We start from the raw sequence: 21,702 nt of genomic DNA, 5'->3' as shown, positions 1-21,702 counted from the left end.
GTTATGTCCCCTCACCTTGGATACCCTGCCTGATATAATTGTGCTGTCACCTTAAACATAGCTTGGATAAATCTTTCGGACAGATGTGGAACTGAGAGAAATTTGGCTTGAAATACTGAATAATTAATACTATACAATAACTATTTGGTGATGGTTAAACCACAACTGAAGTGGTTTGCAGCCTTTCATGCTGAAGTCCTGTGCTTCCCAGCACCAACATGATATAATACCACACCAAATGTATATCATTATAATTGGTTTCTACCCAACTAGCTACACAGTCCTATGGCTGAGAACAACAGTTATAGTCAGACAATAAATACACACTGACAAAGGGACAAAACGTTGTTTTCAGGTGTAGAAAGGGTTGCAATTATATTAAAGAACTGCAGGATACTTAAAATCTAATTTTCTTTAATCTCCACAGAGGTCATTGGCTCACTTCTCCATGAGATTTGGTCCTTGCATAAATCAGTGGAGAAACTTGGGGCCACCCTCACTTCTTTGTGCTGCTTCTTTCAGTAACACTGATCCAGCCGCAGTGCTGCCCTCCAAAACTCTCTCTTAAAGCTTGACTTGGCAATTTAACTATAGACAAGGCAACAAGTCCACATGTTGGCAGAAGCACTGAAATCTAGCTTTCAAACTCTATTAAATCACTAAGAGGCAAAGTCTGATAATGTATCCAAAAACCTGGGGAGACTAATGAGTGGCAGCTCCCCATAAACACAAAAGAAAATCCTTCCAAGCATAACCCCCTGAAGCCCCCAAGACCCTAAAAAAACCCCAGAAATTAATTGGGTATTGAAAAATATAAGACAGGTATAAAATTCTCCAATTTACCACATCATGGCAAATTTAGCTTGCAGGACAAGCCCAACAAACAGCTGCAGATGTTCTTATCTTCTTTCCTTTCTTTCTATCACAATATTTTACTGATAGATACAACATATGCTGTATTATGTACAAAGCAATACCTATAGAAATAATCCCATATAAACTATAAGAGACATGGCATCCTGGAGCCAACAGCTCAAATGAGGATTTTCATTCTGTAACTGCCTCTATTTGGTCAAATGAATTCCAGGACTACTCTGTTTTAGATTAATCCTCTTACAGTCAATAACCCACACCTGCAGAGGAAATTTAACTCTGAATTAGCACAATCTGGCAAGTATGATTAGCTTTATTCTCTGTAACTCAGCCCTGTGTGCACTGATTGCTCATCCTCCCCTTGGGTGGTGTAAATGACCGCAGAAGATGCTGGCAAGAGCAATCAGTCTCAGGCGCTGAGGAATCATCCAGAACCCACAGAAAGGAAACAGCACTCACTTTTCAGTGCAGTGGAAAAAATAACATTGTACAACTGAAACCTTTTATGAAATAACACCAAGCTCCACCCACTCCAGCTCAGGTATATCATTACATTAATGCAGACAGAAAATCAGATGCCATTGATTTTTCCAGGCCCCTTAGCTTCTCTACTGAAGAATAAAGATGACAAGTGGAGAGCATGATAACTATACCTGCATCTTTTAAAATTCAAGACCCTTATTTTTAGCTTCTAACCAACCTGTTTTCTTACAACCTCTTAAAAAAAAATAGTTCTGTTTTTTCCCAGTGTTTTCTAAGCCACATCTTATTCCTGGGCTTTATTATGTGTCCGACCTTGACTAGAGAACCTCTGTCTTTTGTCCTTGAAAACACCACTGTGTGGGTAACCCAATAAGCTTTAGGCACACACCACCTTTCTATTTTTACAGGATATACAATTCCACATCGTAATTAGGTGCTTTGCTTTGTCCTTTTTTTCCTCTGTAGTTGTTTTATTATGTATGCCAGCTTTTTTGCACCTTTTCATAGTAGGCACCACACAGGAGTGAGCTTTGTGCACATACTTTCCTCAGCATTAAACAAACTCTCTTCCCATGTATGGCTTAATCATGTAATTACAGCAGTATTTACTGTAGCAATGAATAGCAGGCAAGTATTCCTTTTTCAATATCTAGAGACTAAATCTGGCTAATGGGCACATTTTCCATCTTGTAACTTATAACCTAACCTTATAACATAACCTTTTATTTCAATCTACTACACATCTCCAAAATCGCTCTTTGCTGAAAAACCAGGTGTGAATGCTATTCAAACATGATCATTAGAGAAATTAATGTCATTTCAGGGCTCATGTCAACAAGGTATTTGATGGCCTTTTAGTTTATTTTAACATGATTTGGAACAACGAGTACCATAAGCTCTATTAGTACCTTGGCCAATTCTCTTGAAACAGCAGCAGATGCTCAAGGGAGCATCAAGCATCCCATTCCCCACTACAAAAAATTGTCATGATCACTTTTACACTAGTGCTAAAGCTGAAGTAGCTAGGAATAGAAAGCTTATACTCGGTATGACGGCATTGCTGCAAAAGAGGAATGTAATATGTTTTGACAGATTTCATTTTCCTCCTACCCATTCTGTTCTTGACCTTTCTATAGGAACTAACAGGAGAGCCAGGGAGCTATAGTGGTTTGTGTGCTAGTTCTGATACTATCAGAGACTTGTGGCCAATTTTACAAAAGCATCTAGGCAGAATAAAGAATACAAACAATGAGGGAGATTCTGATATGTTCTCTCTCCGATAGTCACCATGAATCCATCACAGAGACACAAAGATTCAGATTTAGCTTGGAGAACAGATGAGAGTTTCTTCATTAACATTATATGAAAAAATTATTGATATTGATTATCCATCAGTTTCCAGGCAGGCAGAGATTAAACTAACAAATTTTGAAGCCAAATATGACCATTATATAATTTAGCACCATATTTTACATCACACAGGCTGAGAAGCTTAATTCTATTACCCTCTCAAAAAAAAAAAAGACATACAGTCTTGATTTGAAAATGTCAAGACATTCATTACATCCTTCAGCAGTTTGATGCAATGGCTAATCTCCCTGATATTAAAACATGTGCTCCACTTCAAATTCAGAGCAAATTCCCAGACTTGGGTTCTGGTTATTCCTTTTTTTTGCTGAAGCTCTTTAGTAGACAGCGATCTCTCCTTTTCCCCTTTCTTTATGAAGTTACTAGTAATTGAGTCACCTTCTGAATTTCTTTTCAATACAATTATAAACAGCCTGAATGCTTTAAATCTCACAGCAAAAAATTATGTCTTCCAACTCTTGAAATTCTTGGGATTTTCCTTTACTACCCCCGGTTTTTGAGTAGATTGATGCACATCATCTTTGGAAAAAAAATGAAATATTTTAAGATAATGGCCAAGCAGGTAAGAAGGAGGAGGCAGCACTCACCTCCTCTTGCTGGGTATAACTCCCATCTCCTCACTGTCCCCCTCCAGAGTGACCCTTCTCGCCTGCCACCACTCATCATCTGAGGCGTTGATGACGTGAAGGATGTCTCCATACTTGAAACTGAGTCCTTGGCTTGGGAGGCCACTGTCTTTGCTCTTGTCATAGTCAAACATGGCTCTGTGAAAGGAAACAAAGATAGGAGGGCAGGTAATAAGATCAGTCTGGGTACATTTACTTCTGAACAATCAATCATACTTTATGTTGCAGCTAACCCTTTCTCTTTTCCAAAGGGAAAGGTCCTACTCAGAGGAAAACTCTTTCCACTGTGAAGTTAGTCTTTATAGAACAGTCTTCTTCTTTTTTTCTTTTTTTTTTTTTTCCTTTAAGAGAAAGTGAATGGTAAAGTCTGATACCAATTTTCAGCCTATGCCTTCCAGTCCTATGCCTGGCACCTACACTAGGTTAGATGTACCCCACTTTCTGCAAGTAAGAGCCTGCACATGAATCCCAGCAAGTGCAGATCACTCATTGGAGTTACCTAGCTAAAAATCCAGATCTTGGTTTCTTACAGGAAAAGATACTTGGGAATATTTTCCCCATGTAAAATACTGTTTAAAGATCATGCCTGTCAAGAGCTGATGTTTATTTCCTATAGGGAAAATAAGATGATCATCATACTGGCTGCAGAAATGTTACATCAGTAAAATCTCAAGAAGTGCCTAATAATTCCTACTCTTTCATTGTCAGAAAGAAGGCCATGACAATATTTTCACTGGTAAACATTTTCGTGAGAAAGATTTGATGTAATTAATTGCTGTGCATTCTAGTGTAATTGCAAAGAATGATTGTAGCAGTTTTATGTGTAGATATAAAACACATAGCTACTTCTCATAATGGGGAGAACTTTAAAAGAAGTTATCAGAATTGCGACTGTGGAACCAAAATAATTTAAAGCTCTTATAAGCACCAACTGTGCATGGCAAGTCTGGTTCAGGAGGAGAAAAAAAGCTATTTGAAATATATCTTCTTTTAGAAGAGTTTGAAGTCTTGTACTAACATCTTCAGAAATGCCCAGATAATTCACTTCTCTGAGGATGAAGACTGCTGAATTTTACATAATTCATAAGCTTACTTATGCTTGTGCCTTTTTTGGTAAATGTTCTTGGAATGCAAGTAGCCTTTGGAAAAATTTAATGGCTTAGAAGTGGAAAAGTTATTTTAAAAACCTGACTATATCTTATTAAATATTTATATTCATAAAAGACTCTTACTGGTACCAGGTCATCTACTGCTTTTCAAGTACAGCTCTCTGTGAGGACATCTGATGAAGAAGCTCATAAATCCAGAAGCATTTAAGTGTCATTAGACACCTCTTCTTAACCAACTGATAACACCAGATCCCTGGAAGATGGCAGTGCATATACAAAGAGGCACAAAACACACCATCCTGTGGGCATTGCCCTTGGCAGCAGGCAGCGGTCAGAGTTTTACCACAACAGTCATCCTAAAAATTCACTGATTAATTGTGCACCTTGCCATGGAAGCTGCTCAACAGCTCAAAACCCCTAACCACACAGTTGGCCATGCTGGGTACTGGGCAGACACAATGCAATCCTGATTCCAGGCATAATTAAGTCACTCAAAACAAGGGACAATATCTTCTGTTACAGAGAATAAGGAAGACTCACACATCCCTGACGCAAAACATTCCCTGATGCTGAACAGGAAATGCTGCATATTTGGCAAGTTCTAAGATGAAGGCTGTCCTTCAAAAGTTAAGGAGTAGAAAGTAGGACAATATTCTTTGTCCTTGAACAGACATTTGCACCTCAGAGCCCATATATTGACTTAAAATGAGTCTGTCATCATGCTGGCTGATGTTAACGATGAATGCAGATGGCGATGTTTGCCACTGACTTGCTTTGATTGGAGTAATCATGTGCATTGCTAATTAAAATGAGATTATAGATCTCAGACAAGAGACTTTTTGAGCACACTTTTCATTGAATGAAAGATTTTGTGGCTGATGCTCTACAGATGTTGATTACTCCATTAGCAAACGAAAATGACATGAGAGCTGACTTCAGTGATCTTTCCTAAACATTTCAAATTAAGAGCCAGGTCTTGGTAACAGCTGCATTTGAGTTTACAACTTTACTAACATTTCTGGCTCCATAAAAAATATTTTTGCTGGCTGGCTGTTGGCTGTTAGCTCAGCTATAAAGTACATGGAGATCTTCACTCCAGGCATTGTTGACTACTTCGGGCTACAGAGAGAGCTGGGCACACTCATCCCCACCACCTCAGGCTGCGAAGGCAATTTGGATTGCAAAACCTAGTCCCTTTAAGAGACTGACACGTCATTTCTAATTTTCTACCTGGTGAACACCACACAGTTCTGTTTGTGCTTGGTTTTGAAGATGGATATAAAAATAACACATCTGCATCTGCTGAGTGTCAACTGAAGTGATACAAAATGAATGCAGCCAGACCTCTTGTTTGGTAAAGAAATGGGGCAGAGCAGACAGAAAAAGAAGAAAAAGATGCCTTTTATTCTTTGCTCTTTCATGTTTTTACACAATGACATCCAAGTTTTACAGGATACCATCTGCAAGCACTGAAACTTTCATCAGAGTCAAGGTCAGCTCTCAGCAAAGTCTAGTTGTTCTGTGCAAGCTTCTTCACCAAGATAACACACTGAGGTGTATGTTAGACACCTTTGATAGGTCCTGCATTGCCAGGGTGAGCATCAGAAGAAAGGTTAAAAAATAGTAGCACCTTTGCTGAATATTATGGGTTGAGAAGAGGACATAAGCAATCCAGTCCAACAAGAAACTCACCCTTGCACAGAGCGCTCTCTGAGCGCCATCATTTCAGCTAGAGAAGGATCAGCACGATCAGGACCAGACAAGTACTCTTCCAAAATCAGATGTTTAATAGAAACAGGGTTATTCAAATCATCCAGAGGATCTAAACCAAGAAGACATGTCACAGTGTCTCACTCACTCTCTCTCTCTCTCTCTCTCTCTCTCTCTCTCTCCCTCTGTGATGAATTTGAGGTATCGGGCCAGAGCACAAGCACAATAGTGCAGAGAGTGGAGAGGCTGCTCAGCAGAGTTAGTGAGCTTTCTGAACTTGCTAATATGACAATATGCTTTCATCTGGCTGAGGTTGCTTATTCATGGGTTGCTTGGGCAGTTCTGCACTGCACTGAGCTGTAAATAATTTTCAGTGTCTTTTACTGCAGTATTAAAGAGTAATGATCTCAATAGCCTTACGACATTTTAATGACATTTGTCTAGCAGTCTTGAACACTAACAGCTTCTTTTTTTTCTCCGCAACTTTTAAAAGTGCATCTTAAAGCACTGTCCTTTCAGGTGTTTTATATGCTCAGTTAGCTGCTTGCATCCACTGTTAAGCCTTTTTTGGATCCTATAGGACAAACCCAATAGCTTTCTCTGTGTCATTAAGGCTTTTTTTCCATGTCAGCTGACTTGGTCTACTTTTGGATTGGGGTAGTCAATATTTTATAACGAAAGACATCAATCTGAATTATTTAACTTCCACTTTAGAGCTGTCACCAATGTTGTGATCACACCAGTATCAGAAAACTCTTGTTCAGTATCTTCTAGACAGCACATTTCACAGACAGGACCCTGGGTTACGCAGGATAGAGAATGCATTTTGAAGTTACAAATACACTAAACCCAGTGACTACTATGAGATGTGGATAGAATACTGGAATAGGGAACAGAACTTGCTACTAACCAGTTTAACAGATGTGGTGAAATCATGATTTGGTCAGCTTAGTTCCCTTACTAGAAAAACAACAACAGGAATTGGAGTGATTATCAAAGGCATATCAAAGGCACCAAACTTCCAATAACACTTAAGTTATTTTTTTTCTCAGTTCTCAGTTCTTGCCGTAGTTTAAGAAAAACTGTTTAATATCTGTACAATATCTTGAAAGTGAAAAGTGTCATTCAAATGCCAAGTGTTGAAATGAAAGGCCTGGTGAAAGCCTTATGTTTATAGAAGATAAAGAAAGTCCTGAGAAGTGAAGCAGGAGGTGCAAACATTTAGAAGAAGCTGGCTATGACAGATCTTTAAGAATATGTGAGGCTGGCTTCCCTGATATTATTCAAGACTTCAGAAGTGATCATTACACTAGAATAATCCCAGCAGCAATTTGGACAGAACATAACAGGTTTTATTTTTGTGCTTGGGTGCTTAATCATTTTTAGGCAGCCACATCAGCCTAAAACATAAGACAAGCATTTCCCAACAGCATACAAATTCATTGCTCAAAATTTGTCTGAAATTAAAATACTGAATTTACCAAGCTGAAATATACTGCCCAACATGCAGTGAGGTGTCTATGTGGCATGAAGGCCACCAAAACTGGTGTATCTTTTTTTCTTCCACTTAGCATAAGTACTCCATTATTTGAGGCATTTCTAAAAGCTAAACTGCCTTATGCAGTAAATTCTATTCCTAATGACACCTATTCTCATAGCTAGAGAAATAAATGTTTGACAAAGAAAATATATTAGCTGTAACAAAACAGAAAATCAATTCCGAGTGCAGTCCCATGTACTACAACCTGTTGAAATCCATGATGTTATATTGTTACGAGCATTTGTAACACAAAAAATAGGGTACAGAAAGACTAAGTGATCTTGCTAAACTCTCAGCAGAAAAGTGAATTTAACACAGAAACCTCTTAGCTACCTCAGCTAATGCTGTAAACACCATTAGTAGTCCTCATAATCTTCCTGAAAAAGCAAGGGGTATAACTGCATTTACAACACAAGAATATATTTTACTGAAAGCTTCTATATGTTCAGTGCAAAACCCCAACATCTTCCACTCCTGTTTCAATGGCCACTAATTTGATGCAGTTCAGGTGCTGCATGGCAGCTTAATTTGAATCTCTGAATTTACTTTCCTCTTCTTCTGGCACAGATGGGAGTCTGCATATAAATTTACAGACTGCTCTTTGCTATTCACTTGATTATGAAACGACAACATTTAGCAAGAGAGATTTTCAGCTGCTGTAACTAGTCCTAACTCTCCTGTGATCTTCCAGCATAGCTGCATATGCACACTAAAGAATATTTTTCTCTTCTCTGAAAATTTCTTGAACAGTGATCCTCAGACATCAGGTTTTGTAGCATCATCCTCAGGGAGATATATGTTATTCTCCTCATTCACCACAATTGTCCAACTCCCTGTCCTAATTTTTTTTTTTTAACAGATGGGGAAATACACAGAGGTTTAATCATTTGCCTCGTTTCAGACAGTAACTCAGCATCATAGTTAGAATCAGACCCCTAGCTTTATAGCTGTCTTTTCTGCACTCAGTAATAAATGTCTTTCCACCCACTTGCAGGCTCAGCTTGAAGAAAAAATTAGAAGATGAAAGAAACACTAATGTAATTCATTGCTATAGCTACAACAGAGAGCACAGCAGCTCTCTGGTCGAAGCAGCCATTGCAAGGCAATTAAGGTGCTATTAAAAGGGTTAAATTTTCACATACTGGCAAGTCAATAAAGACTTTCAACTTCTCCTCCCAGGCCTGCTTCCATCTGGAGAAACTGAACTGATAAATCCTATGTGTAGAGCATACAAAAAAGGTTTCTCGCTCCTTGGGAGGTTTGGGTAGCTCTGAGCTGCTACTTGCCGAGACTGGAGGCTGCTGGAATAGCCCCTGTGTACAAGATAATTCTGTTGTACATTGTCACCTCTGCTGAGAGAGTGGGAGGGCGGACTGCTGAGAAGAACAGCTTTTATTAGGAGTATACTACAACAATGTAGTTTTAACAAAATATGCCTGAATGTTTGACCTGTCACTCATAGATACCATGATTCCTGCTATTTCCTTTTCTTTGTCTTACTTTCATGCCCTCCCCCCCCCTTTTTTTTTCCTTTTTTTTTTTTTCCCCCACATCTTAATGAAGATTTTTCCCCCACTCTTCATGAAGCCCATCCCCTCAACCTTGTCAGGCTGAGAGGGCCAAATGTTAGCTCTTGGTGTTACCAAAATCAGTCATGACAGGGTAGCAGCGCAATACGGTTGCCATGTTCCCTTTGGAACTTTGAAGTTAGCACTGATCAGGGACCATTACCAGCAACAGTCTGGATGCACCTAAGGTGCACAGGAGTGCTGTGTCCAGCTGTGGGCAGAAGGATGTAGACCTGCTGCAGTGAGTCCAGAGGAGGCCACAAAGATAATCAGAGGTCTGGGGCACCTCTGCCATGAACACAGGCTGAGAGAATTGTGGTTGTTCAGCCTGGAGAAGAGAAGGCTCCAAGGACAGTATTATGATCTTCCTGTACCTAAGAGAATACAAGCAAGCTGGAGAGGGCCTTTTTACTTTTTACATGACTAAGGGCATGTAGTAACAGGATAAGGAGGAATGGCTTTAAATTAGTAAGAGGGTAGGTTTAGGCACAGAGCCATGGGGCATGCTTCCAGTCAATGTGCACTTCAGGGTGTTAGCTTAGTTGCTCCTAAGGCACTTCCACTGCAGCAAATCCCATTGCACACTAGCATCCAACCCTCTTCCATTTGCTATCATATTATTTCTTTACTTCATTCAGCAATTTCTTCGTTCAGTCCAAGTAACTCCTTATTCTTTTCCTCCTAGTGGGAATTTGGCAGAGAGTTATGTCATGGATCTCAGTGAAAAAAGGGATTGGACACAGCAGCAGTTAGTTCCAGAAAACTTTTATGAAGGAGAGTGATACATTTTTTAACGATGTTTATCAGGAAAGCGGGCTGCCATTTGTCCTAGGGGAATATTCTGCTCGTTTTGGAGATCCAAGCATGATGCTTAATGCCAGCTCTTATGAGCCAATCTCTAAGTTGCCGATGGACTTTTTTTAGTTTTTAGCAAGTGCTCATACTCTATGCAGGAAATGGGTTTTGCAAAATTTGTACAGAAAAACACAATTCAACGTTTTCAGAAGCATCCAACCAATACGTTGGCACTTTCTTGGTCTTGCAACACAACAGCATACCATGTACTATGTCAGAGGCAAAATATCTCACAGTGAGCAACGACTGACAATTCAGTCTTTCAGTTGTGGACATGGACAGAACTAATATTACTCCCAGGTTTGCCTGGCTTTAACTCCTTCCAGCAGGAATTTTAAGGTGGCTTGAGAAAGTGAAATTCCTTCATGCTTTCCCTTGTGCCAGCATAAGGGGAATTTCTTTCAAGGAACACAATTCTTGTTTCTTTGGCATTTTACAGGGCATAAAAAGACCCAAACAGAATCCCTCTTCTGATTGCAAACATCTGAAATCAAGCTGTGAGCATATGCTTACCTTACCATAATTTACTGACTAGGAAAATCTGGCTGCCAGTTTCATCTGTGATAAACAGAAGCTTTTAAATACATCTGCACTGGACTCAATGTAGCCTAGATCCTCAGCTTTGAGGTTTGCTTTAAAACAGGGAGACCACCTTGGGTATGAACAGATTAAATTTAAGCATTTTGATAAACTTCAGAGGAGACCTGTAATTGATTCTGGAAGGCTTCTTCAGCAACCCTTGAGTTTGTGGCTGAAATTTCACAATAAATCCCCAAACATGTGCACGAGATGCAGATTTCACAGCAAACTCAAAACTTACGCCAGGTTTGTACTTAGGTGTTTCTTCTAAAGAAAGGAGATAATTTTTGACTGACCTTAACTTGGCCTGTCATTATGCATCATAATGATATGAAACTTGTCTTATTCTTGGGTTTGATTTTTTTCTTCCCCATACAGACTAAGTGAAGCTGCTGCTTGACTGCATCTCTGGCTTCTGTCTGAGGTATCAAATGCAGTTTCTCAACACAGAGTTTTGTGTTGTGACATTTAAGATTATCCATATCCAGAAAGGAGATGTGATTGGATGTTAAATCAGGGATACTTTAAACTACTGGGTAATTCAGCTGAAATTGCAACCTGTGGGTTGCATGGATCGACACAGGAGCAAAAAAGTCATTCTCTCTCACGGTAACTTTTTTACCATCTGAGAATATTAATTCAGGTTTTGGTTTTTTTTTCCCAGGGAAAAAATAGAATAGAATAGAATAGAATAGAATAGAATAGAATAGAATAGAATAGAATCATGTATTTCTTTCAAAGACAGTGAAACTGAAAGGGAAAATTATGACTCTGTTAGCACAGCCTGTAGCTACCCCCATACCTCCCTCCACGCAAATGTGTCTTCCTACTACTAGAGAATACACTGCAAAAAAGCACTGGATTTAGAAATTTTTTAGTAATTGGTCTGCACTAATTCTAACTATTGCAATAGAACTCAAAGATCTGCTTTGGGTAGTTGGGTTTTTTTAGGTAGCTTTTTCAGATACCCTATAGATTGCAATTGCTTTCTCTTAGACCTAATCGTGACCCAGATCTGTTGGCAGCTTTTAAAATTCCATTGTGGCCAGGCTGCCCACAGAATTCATTGTGCTTCCACCGGTTTATAATTAAAAGGAAATTTTCAGCACACAAAAAGAACCCCCTGGTAACATAATTACTACTATCAGCTAGTTATATGATGGTTTCTTTTTCTTTTTTTTTTTTTTTGGACAAGGATCTTAGACACCTGCAGAACTTAAGTAAGAGAAAGCCTTCCTATGAAAAAATGATCCACAGTTATGATTTGAACAATTCGAACATAATGATGACAAAAAGACTTGTAAGAGATGGATCAAGTATAATGCCTCTACTACTAAAAACCATCCCACTAGACAAAATTCAGACAATTTTGTCAGCAAAATGGATTTTTTTTCTTTTCTCCTGAGAAATCAACATTGGAGCCTTGTCAATCTGAATATTCTGACTCACTTCTCTTGTAAGAGGTGAGGAACTCTACAGACTTTCCTATCATGGAGGTGCTCATAACATAATGAATCATAATATATCATAATAATTTGTAAATATAATAATAAATATGTTTATACACTCCAGCCTTTACAAACTGCTATTGGAAAAAAAAAGATTGTTCTCTCACTGGGAAAAGGGTAGACAAGCAAAACTCAGAGAAAGTATTAATGAGACAGAACACTGGCTGCTCTGAGGAGAGTGGGCATTATGGAAAAGTCAAGATAGTTGTTTGCAACAGCTCTTTCTCAGTAATGGTTTCTGGTTGGCCTTGAATGCCATCCTTTGACTGTGAAAGAGTCACAATTTGGATTTTCATTGTTACTGTGTTGACTGAGCAGGTTCTGCTGAGATAATGAGAAGCCCCAAGCAAACAGGAACCACACTGTGGAAAACCATTAAAAATTATTACAGAAATTAATTATCCTGGCTAATGTGGAGAAATGTACTAAATACATGAAAAATTTTGCTGGATGCATCTGTTTGAGAAATCGTGAAAACCTTTTGTCTCTAGGTCAAAACTTGAGGAACTCATTAAGAGTTTACTCAATCAGCAGGAGGAGGTTGCTTATAGAATGAGTCCTTTCTTTGGGTTTTACAACTGGAAGCATTGCAAATAATTTCTGGGTTTGACTTTTTCTCTTTTAAAAGGTGACTTTTGAGGAAGAGTAATTTTGCAAAAATCCAAATGCAACTGAAATTTAAAGATGAATTTTTCTGGCACAAAGGTCAGGTGTCTCTACATAACCTCTGCTTCATGAGGCCAAACATGAAATCTCCCAAGATGTCAGATTTTTAAGATAGAACTAAAGAAAAATCAATGCCACAGGCCTGAGCTAAACTCAGCAGAAATCTTCTAAACTATAATGGAAATAATAGAGAAAGTTTGCCTGGAAGAGCAGCCGTTATGAGATGTTCTATTTGGTCAACCAGTTCTGTGGATTCCTTGAACTTTTATCTGTCAACACTTACTTATCACAGAGAGGTTTATCCTGTGAAGTTTTATTCTGTGATTGGGTCGAATGTTTTCTAGTAGATGATATTTTCTATAAACCTCTATCTTGAGTCAAGTGAATAATTCAATACCAGTTTTCACTAGTGTCTGCTCATCACAGAAAAAAGCAGAAACAAAATTAAAAATTTTGTTCTTTAAGCAAACAAAAATTAAAAATTAAAGTAATAATAGTCTTTGGTGTCACCTCATCAATGTCAAAACAATGTGACTGTTACTTCTTCTTAATGATCAGATTTGCTGGTCTCACTATGTGTCTGGTAGTCAATTTTCTTTAGAAATTTACTTTGACTATATAAGTGCCGATCAATCACTATTATCCAAAACTTTTAACAGCAGCAGTATCTATTTTAATATTTTTGAAACAAAGCTGCAGAGGATGATGCTACAATTCTTATTTTCTCTCCATGAAACAAAAAATTTGGCCCATGCTGCATTGAGCTCCTTGTAAATACTCATTCACTCCATTGTATTATCCACACCCTCCTTCCTGGGAGCTCCAGCTCATGTGTGCTCAAAGGCAGGATTAGGGGTAACATCAGAAGTTCCTGCATCCCATTTTTAAACGTAAATTAAGCATATCTGAGACAAAGTTTTGTAGACTTTCAATGAAGATTAGACTGAATTGCTAAGTCACTTTGAAAACATTTCCCTAAGCAGCTTTAAGATTGACAGGATTTGCCTTAAGCTGCTCTGAGGCTGACAAGATGAAGGTCTGGTGCAGTAACAGAAGTGCTTTGATTGCTTGCTCCAGCATGGTGTTAGGAGCTAGGAGAAACCAGGAACCAGGATAAGTTCCTGCTGCCATGAATGAAGCTCAGAGTTTTGACGGTGTTGTCTATAACGATACTCCTCATTCTGTATGTAATTCCTGACCTAAGCAACTGACCTGGGACCTCTCCTTTTACTCCCTTCATTTGAATTGAGTCTTAGTGCAATAAAAAGCCTAGAGACAAACCTTCCAGGAAAACCAGATGATTCTTTTCTTTCCCCCTGCCATTACAAATTTCTATCTATACTGGCTTAAGTTTACCCTGATTTTAAGACATTCCTCTGTCCTGCAGAAAAAAAAAAATTACCATTAACCCTTACTTCCACTTAGCAATTAACTTTACATGGGAAATATTCATTAAAAGCTATGTTTAAAAGCTTAAGTTTAGGCAAAGTGAAGCTTGCCATCTCTTGAGTCAGGCTTCTAAGCCAAATTTTGTTTAGCATTTGAGTAATCTGACCAATTTCAAACAGATTACATGTACTTAGACGTATCTTGGGCCATGACATATTCTATGTACTAGAAAATAATTCACAGGTGCAGTTGCTTTTCTAATATTGCTCCTAGGTAAATAATTTCTATGACTTTATTTTAAAGTAATTAACTGCACATTTCAGGGTGTAAAACTCAGTTTGGAACATCATAAACCACTACCATTTCCTAAGCCTGAGTCAAATGATTGTGTCAAGCCAGTTAATGTTAGATATGTGTGTGCAGGAAATACAAGACTGAGGCAAAAATGGTAAAAACTCCCAGTTTATGTCTCTGACAGCTATACATGAACAGTAAGTCTTTCACTGGCTTATAGGTTCTGCTGGCATCTTTCCTCTCTATTTTAAGGACATTGAATAGTGCCCCCTACAAAAAGGTTTTGTAGCTGGGAAAGTTGTAGAAGACATCAATTTAACAAGCATGTCTTCGTGTGTCACATCCACCATAGGTGTATCCAAAAATTTCCTCATATTATTTTGCTTGCTGGCCCTGCTGAGGTATCTGATGAGGCTTCCTTGAGAGCTGGACAGCATCAGTGTTTAAGAAACATTTATACAATGCCCTCAACAACACACTTAGTGTTCAGCCCTGAACTGGTCAGGCTTTTGGGCTAGATGATCCTTGTAGGTCCTTTCCAACTAAAATACTCTCCTCCCTTCATTCTATCCCACCTGAGTGGAAGAAAAGCCTCCAAAAGAACAACAAACCTTTTCCTTAACAAGGGTGATGCATGAGGCCAAGTCTTGTTTCTACTGTATGAGGAAAACTTCCCAGGCTCCCAACAGAGAAAACATGACAAGGACTTTTCTAAAAAACAGTCCTTGATAAAACAAACCATGCAGAAATAAGGAACTGCATTGGACCACGTTTACATTTGCATTATTTGGGGATTAGCTTGTCACCAGTGGAGCTGCTCTGAATATGTGGGAGAGGACAGAATCTCACCAGGGGGATGGTGAGCCTTGGCGCAGGTAGTGCAGAGGTTCTGAAATTTTGGATGATTTGAGAAACTCACCTGGACAAAGTCCTGAGCAACTTGAAGTAATTTTGAAGCTGACCATGCTTTGAGAGGGGGGTTGGACTTGCAACATCAGAATCATCTCCTTCAAACTAAATTACCTATGATAATATCTACAGAAGGACTGAAGTATAAAACATTTTCAGACATTGGAGTTTAGACCATATTTATTACTTCTGGGAGTATTTTGGTGTCTGAGAGCATGTTCTGTAGCAGATAAAAATACTTCACTTAGCTTAAAAGTGCCTTGATGAAGATAACTGAGGATGGTACAGAGATGCTCAAGCTGTGTACAATTTCAGGTGATCTTCAGAATCATGCAGTGACACCGAAAAAAAATCCTGAATCACTTGAAAGTGATTAGGGGACTACAGTGTGCTGAGTGGCTGAGCCATCCTTGGGCAGTGTAGGCACCCCTAGTAAAGCCATGGGATTACAGTAGAGAGGCCTTTCTTTTGTTCATATTTTGGGAAGACAAGCTAAGTGCAATGCAGATATTCTTAGAGGATTCTAAACTCCCTGCAGAGTAATGGAGAGAGCTAAGTACCTATGGGAAAGGAATAATTCTAAGCATTTGCATTAGATCCGAAAAAAGGGTTGATATAGATGGTGTGAATATTTCTCTGATTCAGTGTCCAGTCTTCTAATGGTAAAATAAGATTACACAAATAGGATATTGTGAAGTGCTCAGAAAATGTGGTAAAGTGGCCATATCAATGGCTGTGGTGGGTAAATTGAACATAAAGAGTGAAATGTATTTGATTTCAATAGAAGCATCTATTGAAGCTACACATTTTTTCAGAAAAGCCTGAAGTATAAATTACACTGTCATTCAGCATTTGCTTATACAAAACCCATGCCATTAAAATGAATTGAGTCTTAAAGAATGACAGAATAGGGACTGAAAAGAAGTTCTTTTTCTTTTATTATTCTGACATGCCAGGGAGTTGTGGAAAAACAAACAAGCAAGAAATTGAACAAACAAATGTTGGTGACTGAAGAGATGTTTTTCTTTTACTTGATGTGTACAAGACTGAAATATTCATCAACAAGTTTGTTGTTTTTTTTTTTTTTTTTTGCCTGGACCAATTCTTATAATTTTTAGCATTTTGTAGCCTCATTTACAAGCTGTAAGAACTTCCTTTTCACTTCACTTTCACTTTTTCACTTCCAACATAGAAACAGCAATGCAACTTAGTGTGTGATTTATTTAGGGGCTGAGCAAGGTTGCTGTCTTTGGAGAAGGTTGTGGTGAACAGCGGGGAGAGGATCAGACCATATGTGCCCTGTTCCCTATATGCTCCCTAAACATCTGCTGCTAACCAGCGCCACAGAAAGGACACTTGTCACAGGAAGGACACTCAGCTAGATGCACCTTTCTCCTGAGCCAGAGCAGTTGCAAGAGAAAATTGATGTTAATTTTATAGAGGAGAACAGATACAGAAGGTGAGAAACCGGAATTGTCTGCACGACGTGCATTAGTGCTGACAGGTGAAAGGATGTGCAAAATGTTCAGTGTTTAAAAAAACACAAATAAAGCAATCCAGATAGAAAAAAAAATTCTAACACTAGAAATACCCGTGGGTGACAAATTATGAAAATGGGGCTTAAGGAGAATTGAGTTGAACTCTTCAGTCTGCTGACAGTTTTCCCTACATGTAGGTGATGACTCTCACCCATCAGTCACTTGGGGGAGAGTGATTCCCAGCACCAAGAATGCTGCCCAGACAACCCATAGACTGCCAGACTTCTCAGGGAGCTGGGGAAACTCACAGAAGTCAGAGAGGGACAATTACTGTGGAGTTGTGGAATTTCCATGCATGTGTCAATGTTATGTCAAATAAATTTTGACCCTGTGCCCCTCTAACAAGGGCTGTGTGTGAAGATTAATGCATATTACTTCAGCAGCTATTGCAGATAAAGTGCTGGGTTGCACTAAACAGAAATAGTGTAAACAGGAGCTCCAAACCACCTCTGAAATGAATCTGCCTTAACTCTAGAGCTTGACCAAAGCACTTGGTCTGCAAGTGTGTAGTCTTTAAATCATTTTAATACCAATATCCAAGCATTTTCCCTATGTCCAGCTCTACTGTTCACCACTCTGACATTACGGGATCAAATTCCATTTGGTTATTTAATATACCATCCAACTAGCAGTGCAAATCCTATATTTTGAATAGTTTTCCTACTATTTATATCTCATTAACCTAGTATTTCCTGTCAAATATTAAGCTAAGAAAACATCTGTTTTTCCAGAAAAGTTTGAAATGTTTCTTTTCCACAGCTACAATGCACCCCTACAGTTCTGTCAGTAAGCTCTGTAAAGTGAACCAAGTTAGTGGAAAGACTGAACAGAGTGATTTTGTATTGCAATGAATGACTTTCATTAAAAAAACCCAAACAAACAAGAAGTCAGTACAAGGTACAACATGATGAAACAAATATGAATTTTAAAACACCTTAAAAATTGAATGTATGGAACTTGATTTATCTTCAAAGGGACCTTTGCCTATGATCTCAAAACTGTATCTTAAAATCCCTTTTTTGAACTTAAGAGCAAGAGCCTATCTTTTAAAGGGTAGACAGAGGCACTATCTTCTTTACCAGAAAGGCCTTTATTAAGCAAAGCCTCATTGCAGCATGCAAGTGACTCCAAGGGAAAGTTTAAAAAAAAAAAATCTTCCCAGTAGCAGGACTACTTCTGAAAATCTTTATACCTCTCACAGCTGTAGCAGTAATTTACTGCCACTAATTACCAGTTCCATTGCAGTACTAGTCTTTAGGGAGGTGGGTTGAGATTTTTCATTTCCTTGCTTTGTTTTCAAGAGTTTGTATTGTTCCTCCCTTTTACTCAAGGCTGAGGGTTGTCCTGCCTGCTGCAGTGGGGATGTCTGTGCTTTCAGCTCATCTCCAGCTTGAGCCTGTGCCCCAGGTTAGGTTCACTCCCTGTTCAGAGAGCAGCAGTCACTGGGGCTGGCCTGGTCCTGCATTGCCAAATGAGGAGGATTTCTCACCGAGGAGAGGATGTGCCACCACAAATCCTGTCACAACCAAGGTGCAAAACAACGCCACAGAAATGTCCTGGCCTTACAACATCACTGTCAGTATCCTTGGAAAACTCTCCTACCTCCTCAAATGCTTGCTGTAAGCTCTTGCATGATCAGCCTGAAGGAGCACTAGAGCAGGAGGTGGGCATGATAAAAAGGCTGGCAGCAAGGAGTGCCTTCTAGCTCTGAATCACAGAGACCAGCAGCAGTCAGAGCATCACACCCGTCACTCCTTAGCTTTTTTGATTGGCTGCTGTAGGTATCCCAACACTCAGTGTACCTGCAGTCATGAATCCAGTCCCTGACACCAAATTCATCTCCTGCCTTCAAGCTGGTACCTTTCAGTCAGTGGGATCTCTCCTTGGGAGTTCTGTGCTCAGAGCTGGAGACATTTTTGAGGAACTGCAAACCTGTGGGTTTCATTAGTCAGCATCCTTTACCAAGTGTCTGTCTTCTGGGGCCCTGCCTCTGTCTTTACAAAGCAAGGATGGATGGTATTTCCTCGCCATGAGGGAGAATCATGAGGATAACTACAGTAAGGTTTGTGCAGCATTCACAAACTAAATACCAATTACACGGGGCATTGGGGTGTAATAAAAGAGCTGAGGAAAGAAAAGGCCATACCAATAAAGTTAAATGAATTATTTACAATCAACTACAGAATGTGTTTAAGGATGAACCCACAGAAGAGCCTTTCAGACCTGTCAAATCAATGGAACCATCTGTGCTTGATGTGTCAGTAGAAAAAGTTTAATAACAAATCAATGAAATGAATAGTAATAAATTACCAGGATAAGATTAATGACTCAAACTTGGAACTGGAAAATACTGAGCAAGTTTTTAAAAGGGAGACAACAAGTAAATGAAATCTGACTTGAAAAATAGGTAGATCTACTAACCTTCCTTAGGAACATTAAAATCAATGACCATAAATATGTCGTGAATTTCCAGAAAACTTACAACAGACTTCCTCACCAAAATGTCATGAAATGTAAAGAAAAAAACTAAACCAGTGGTCTGAGAGTGAAGAATTAATAAGCGTTTAAAGAACAGGAGAAAAGGGTTATTAAAGAAGATTTTATTTTCACAAGAGACTAAATCCTGCAAGTGATCTAGAAATGGTGATGAAAAATGAGGCAATAGTATTTACTAGAGACATTGAAGTGTCAAGGGTAGAAAAACCAAAAATTTACTCAGAAGATTTGCAAAAGACTTATAAAATGTCCAGTGACTGGATGGTAAAACACTTGACAATACACCTGACAATGTGCACTCGCAGCCCAGAAAGCCAGCTGTGTCCTGGGCTGCATCACAAGAAGTGTGACCAGAGAGTTGACGGAGTGGATTCCGCCCCTCTGCTCTCATGAGACCCCACCCAGAGTGCTGCATCTAGCTCTGGGGTCCCCAGCACAAAAAGAACAAAGACCTGTTGCAGTGAATCCAGAGGAGGCCATGAAGATGATGAGAGGGCTGGGGCACCACTCCTGTGAGGACAGGCTGCGGCAGCTGTGTCTGTCCAGCCTGGAGAACAGAAGGCTTCAGGGAGTTGTCATTGTGGCCTTTCAATACTTGAGAGGGGCTTATAAGAAAGATGGAGACAGACTGTTTAGTAGGGCCTGTTGCAATAGGGCAAGGGGTAATGGTTTTAATCAGAAAATCCATAGGGCATGGTTAGATTGGAAGAAATTTTTTATGATGAAGGTGCTGAGGTGCTGGAACAATACTGGTTGTGTGTGGCTTTCAGTAACCTGGTGTAGTGGAAGGTCTCCTTATCCATGTCAGGGGTGTTGGAACTAGATGATCTTTAAGTTCCCTTCCAACCCAAACCATTCCATGATTCTATGGAACTCAATGTGAATAAATGCAAAGGGAAGCATGGGGAGTATCAGTCCTCAGTCAATCTATATACTGATATACACTGGGTAAGCAAATACCTCCCGGGGAAGAAGAGCTGGAGACTTTGATATTTTTCCAGGAAAGCATGAATTCAATGCTTAGCATTAGTGAAAAAGACAAATTTCTACATGCCATTTAAGCAAATTGATAAAGAACACAAGATAAATAATTGTTATGTACCATGTTACAGACACCCACACACCTCTACAGACAGTCCTGATCCTTTCATCCCAAAGAAGACCTGGAAAAGGCAAAGAAGGAACAAAATGGGCAATAAGGGCAATTTTCTCACAAAAACAGACTACAGAGATGAAGCCTCCTCAGCATTAAAAGAGACGACCAATAAAAAAGCAGAATAAATATTGAAATTGCAAATAACAAGAAAGAAGGAATAGGGGACATTTGCTCCCAAGAAAAGGAGGCAAGTGTAATTTAGCCACTAACAGATAATATACGGTATGCAATTCACAAGTAGGTGGTGTGGACTCTGAAAACTTAAATGGGTCTAAAAAAATCTTCCAAGGAAGAGAAAAATCCATCAAGAGCTATTTTAATAGTTGCAGATGATCTGCTATCAGATACTATATGAAGCAGAACAATAGTTGGGAAGGACTTAGGTCCACCTAGAGCTTGGTAGTCATGTTTGCTTTCACACATTCACCCTACAGCACTGGGGCTTGGGTTTGAGCTCGAAACAGTTGTCCTTTGGCTTGCGACAACCTGCATGAAAGAAAACTTTAATATTTATATCATGTCTTATTTGTTGAATCCAGCTAAGGAATTCAAGCTGAAACCCCATTTGTACAAATGTGATACAGCTGCCCATATACAGCTGGGATCCACTCCTATGGACAGTAATTTTCTTCAGGCTATGCAAGCCATTATCTATGTATCTGTTTCTTCACTCAGTTGTTCCTTCAAAGAAAGCTTAGAGATATGAGAAACGCTAATTGAGAGGTAGATACAACCATTTTAATATTGTTATCAAAACACTTATTTCACACTACGTCCTTCCCTTTTTTTTTTCTCTGATATTTAGGTTTAAAGGGATGGTGTGCTTAATTTTTATCTGAAAGTCTTGGCACAGTTACTAAGAATTTTAAATCGAAGAAATTTAAATAATTTTATTGAATATTATTTTGACTAAGCTTTTGGTTTCCCTCTATCTAGTAGTGTTTTAGGATTAGCTGTCACATCTAGCTGAAGATGACCCTGCTCATGGCAGGGGGATTGAACTGGATGACCTTTAAAGGCCCCTTTCAACCCAAG

The 21,702-nt window shown here is 39.1% G+C and overlaps 1 protein-coding gene across 9 annotated transcripts in view; it reads right to left on the bottom strand.

Moving 5' to 3' along the window:
* The window catches only part of DLG2 (discs large MAGUK scaffold protein 2), a 993,549-nt gene that overhangs the window by 48,228 nt on the left and 923,619 nt on the right, over positions 1-21,702 (bottom strand). For all 9 annotated transcript variants that reach the window (XM_066175626.1, XM_066175625.1, XM_066175627.1 and 6 more), the window contains one exon: positions 3,312-3,488. In XM_066175626.1, coding sequence (XP_066031723.1) covers positions 3,312-3,488 — 177 coding nt within the window. The remainder of the gene's footprint in view (positions 1-3,311; positions 3,489-21,702) is intronic.

Source organism: Chamaea fasciata, unplaced genomic scaffold, assembly GCF_029207755.1.
Source record: "Chamaea fasciata isolate MVZ Bird 193981 ecotype frontalis unplaced genomic scaffold, bChaFas1.0.hap1 SCAF_2, whole genome shotgun sequence".
Classification (NCBI taxonomy): Eukaryota; Metazoa; Chordata; class Aves; order Passeriformes; family Sylviidae; genus Chamaea; species Chamaea fasciata.
The sequence above is the reverse complement of the archived record's forward strand: the minus strand, read 5'-3'. Positions and strand labels throughout refer to the sequence as shown.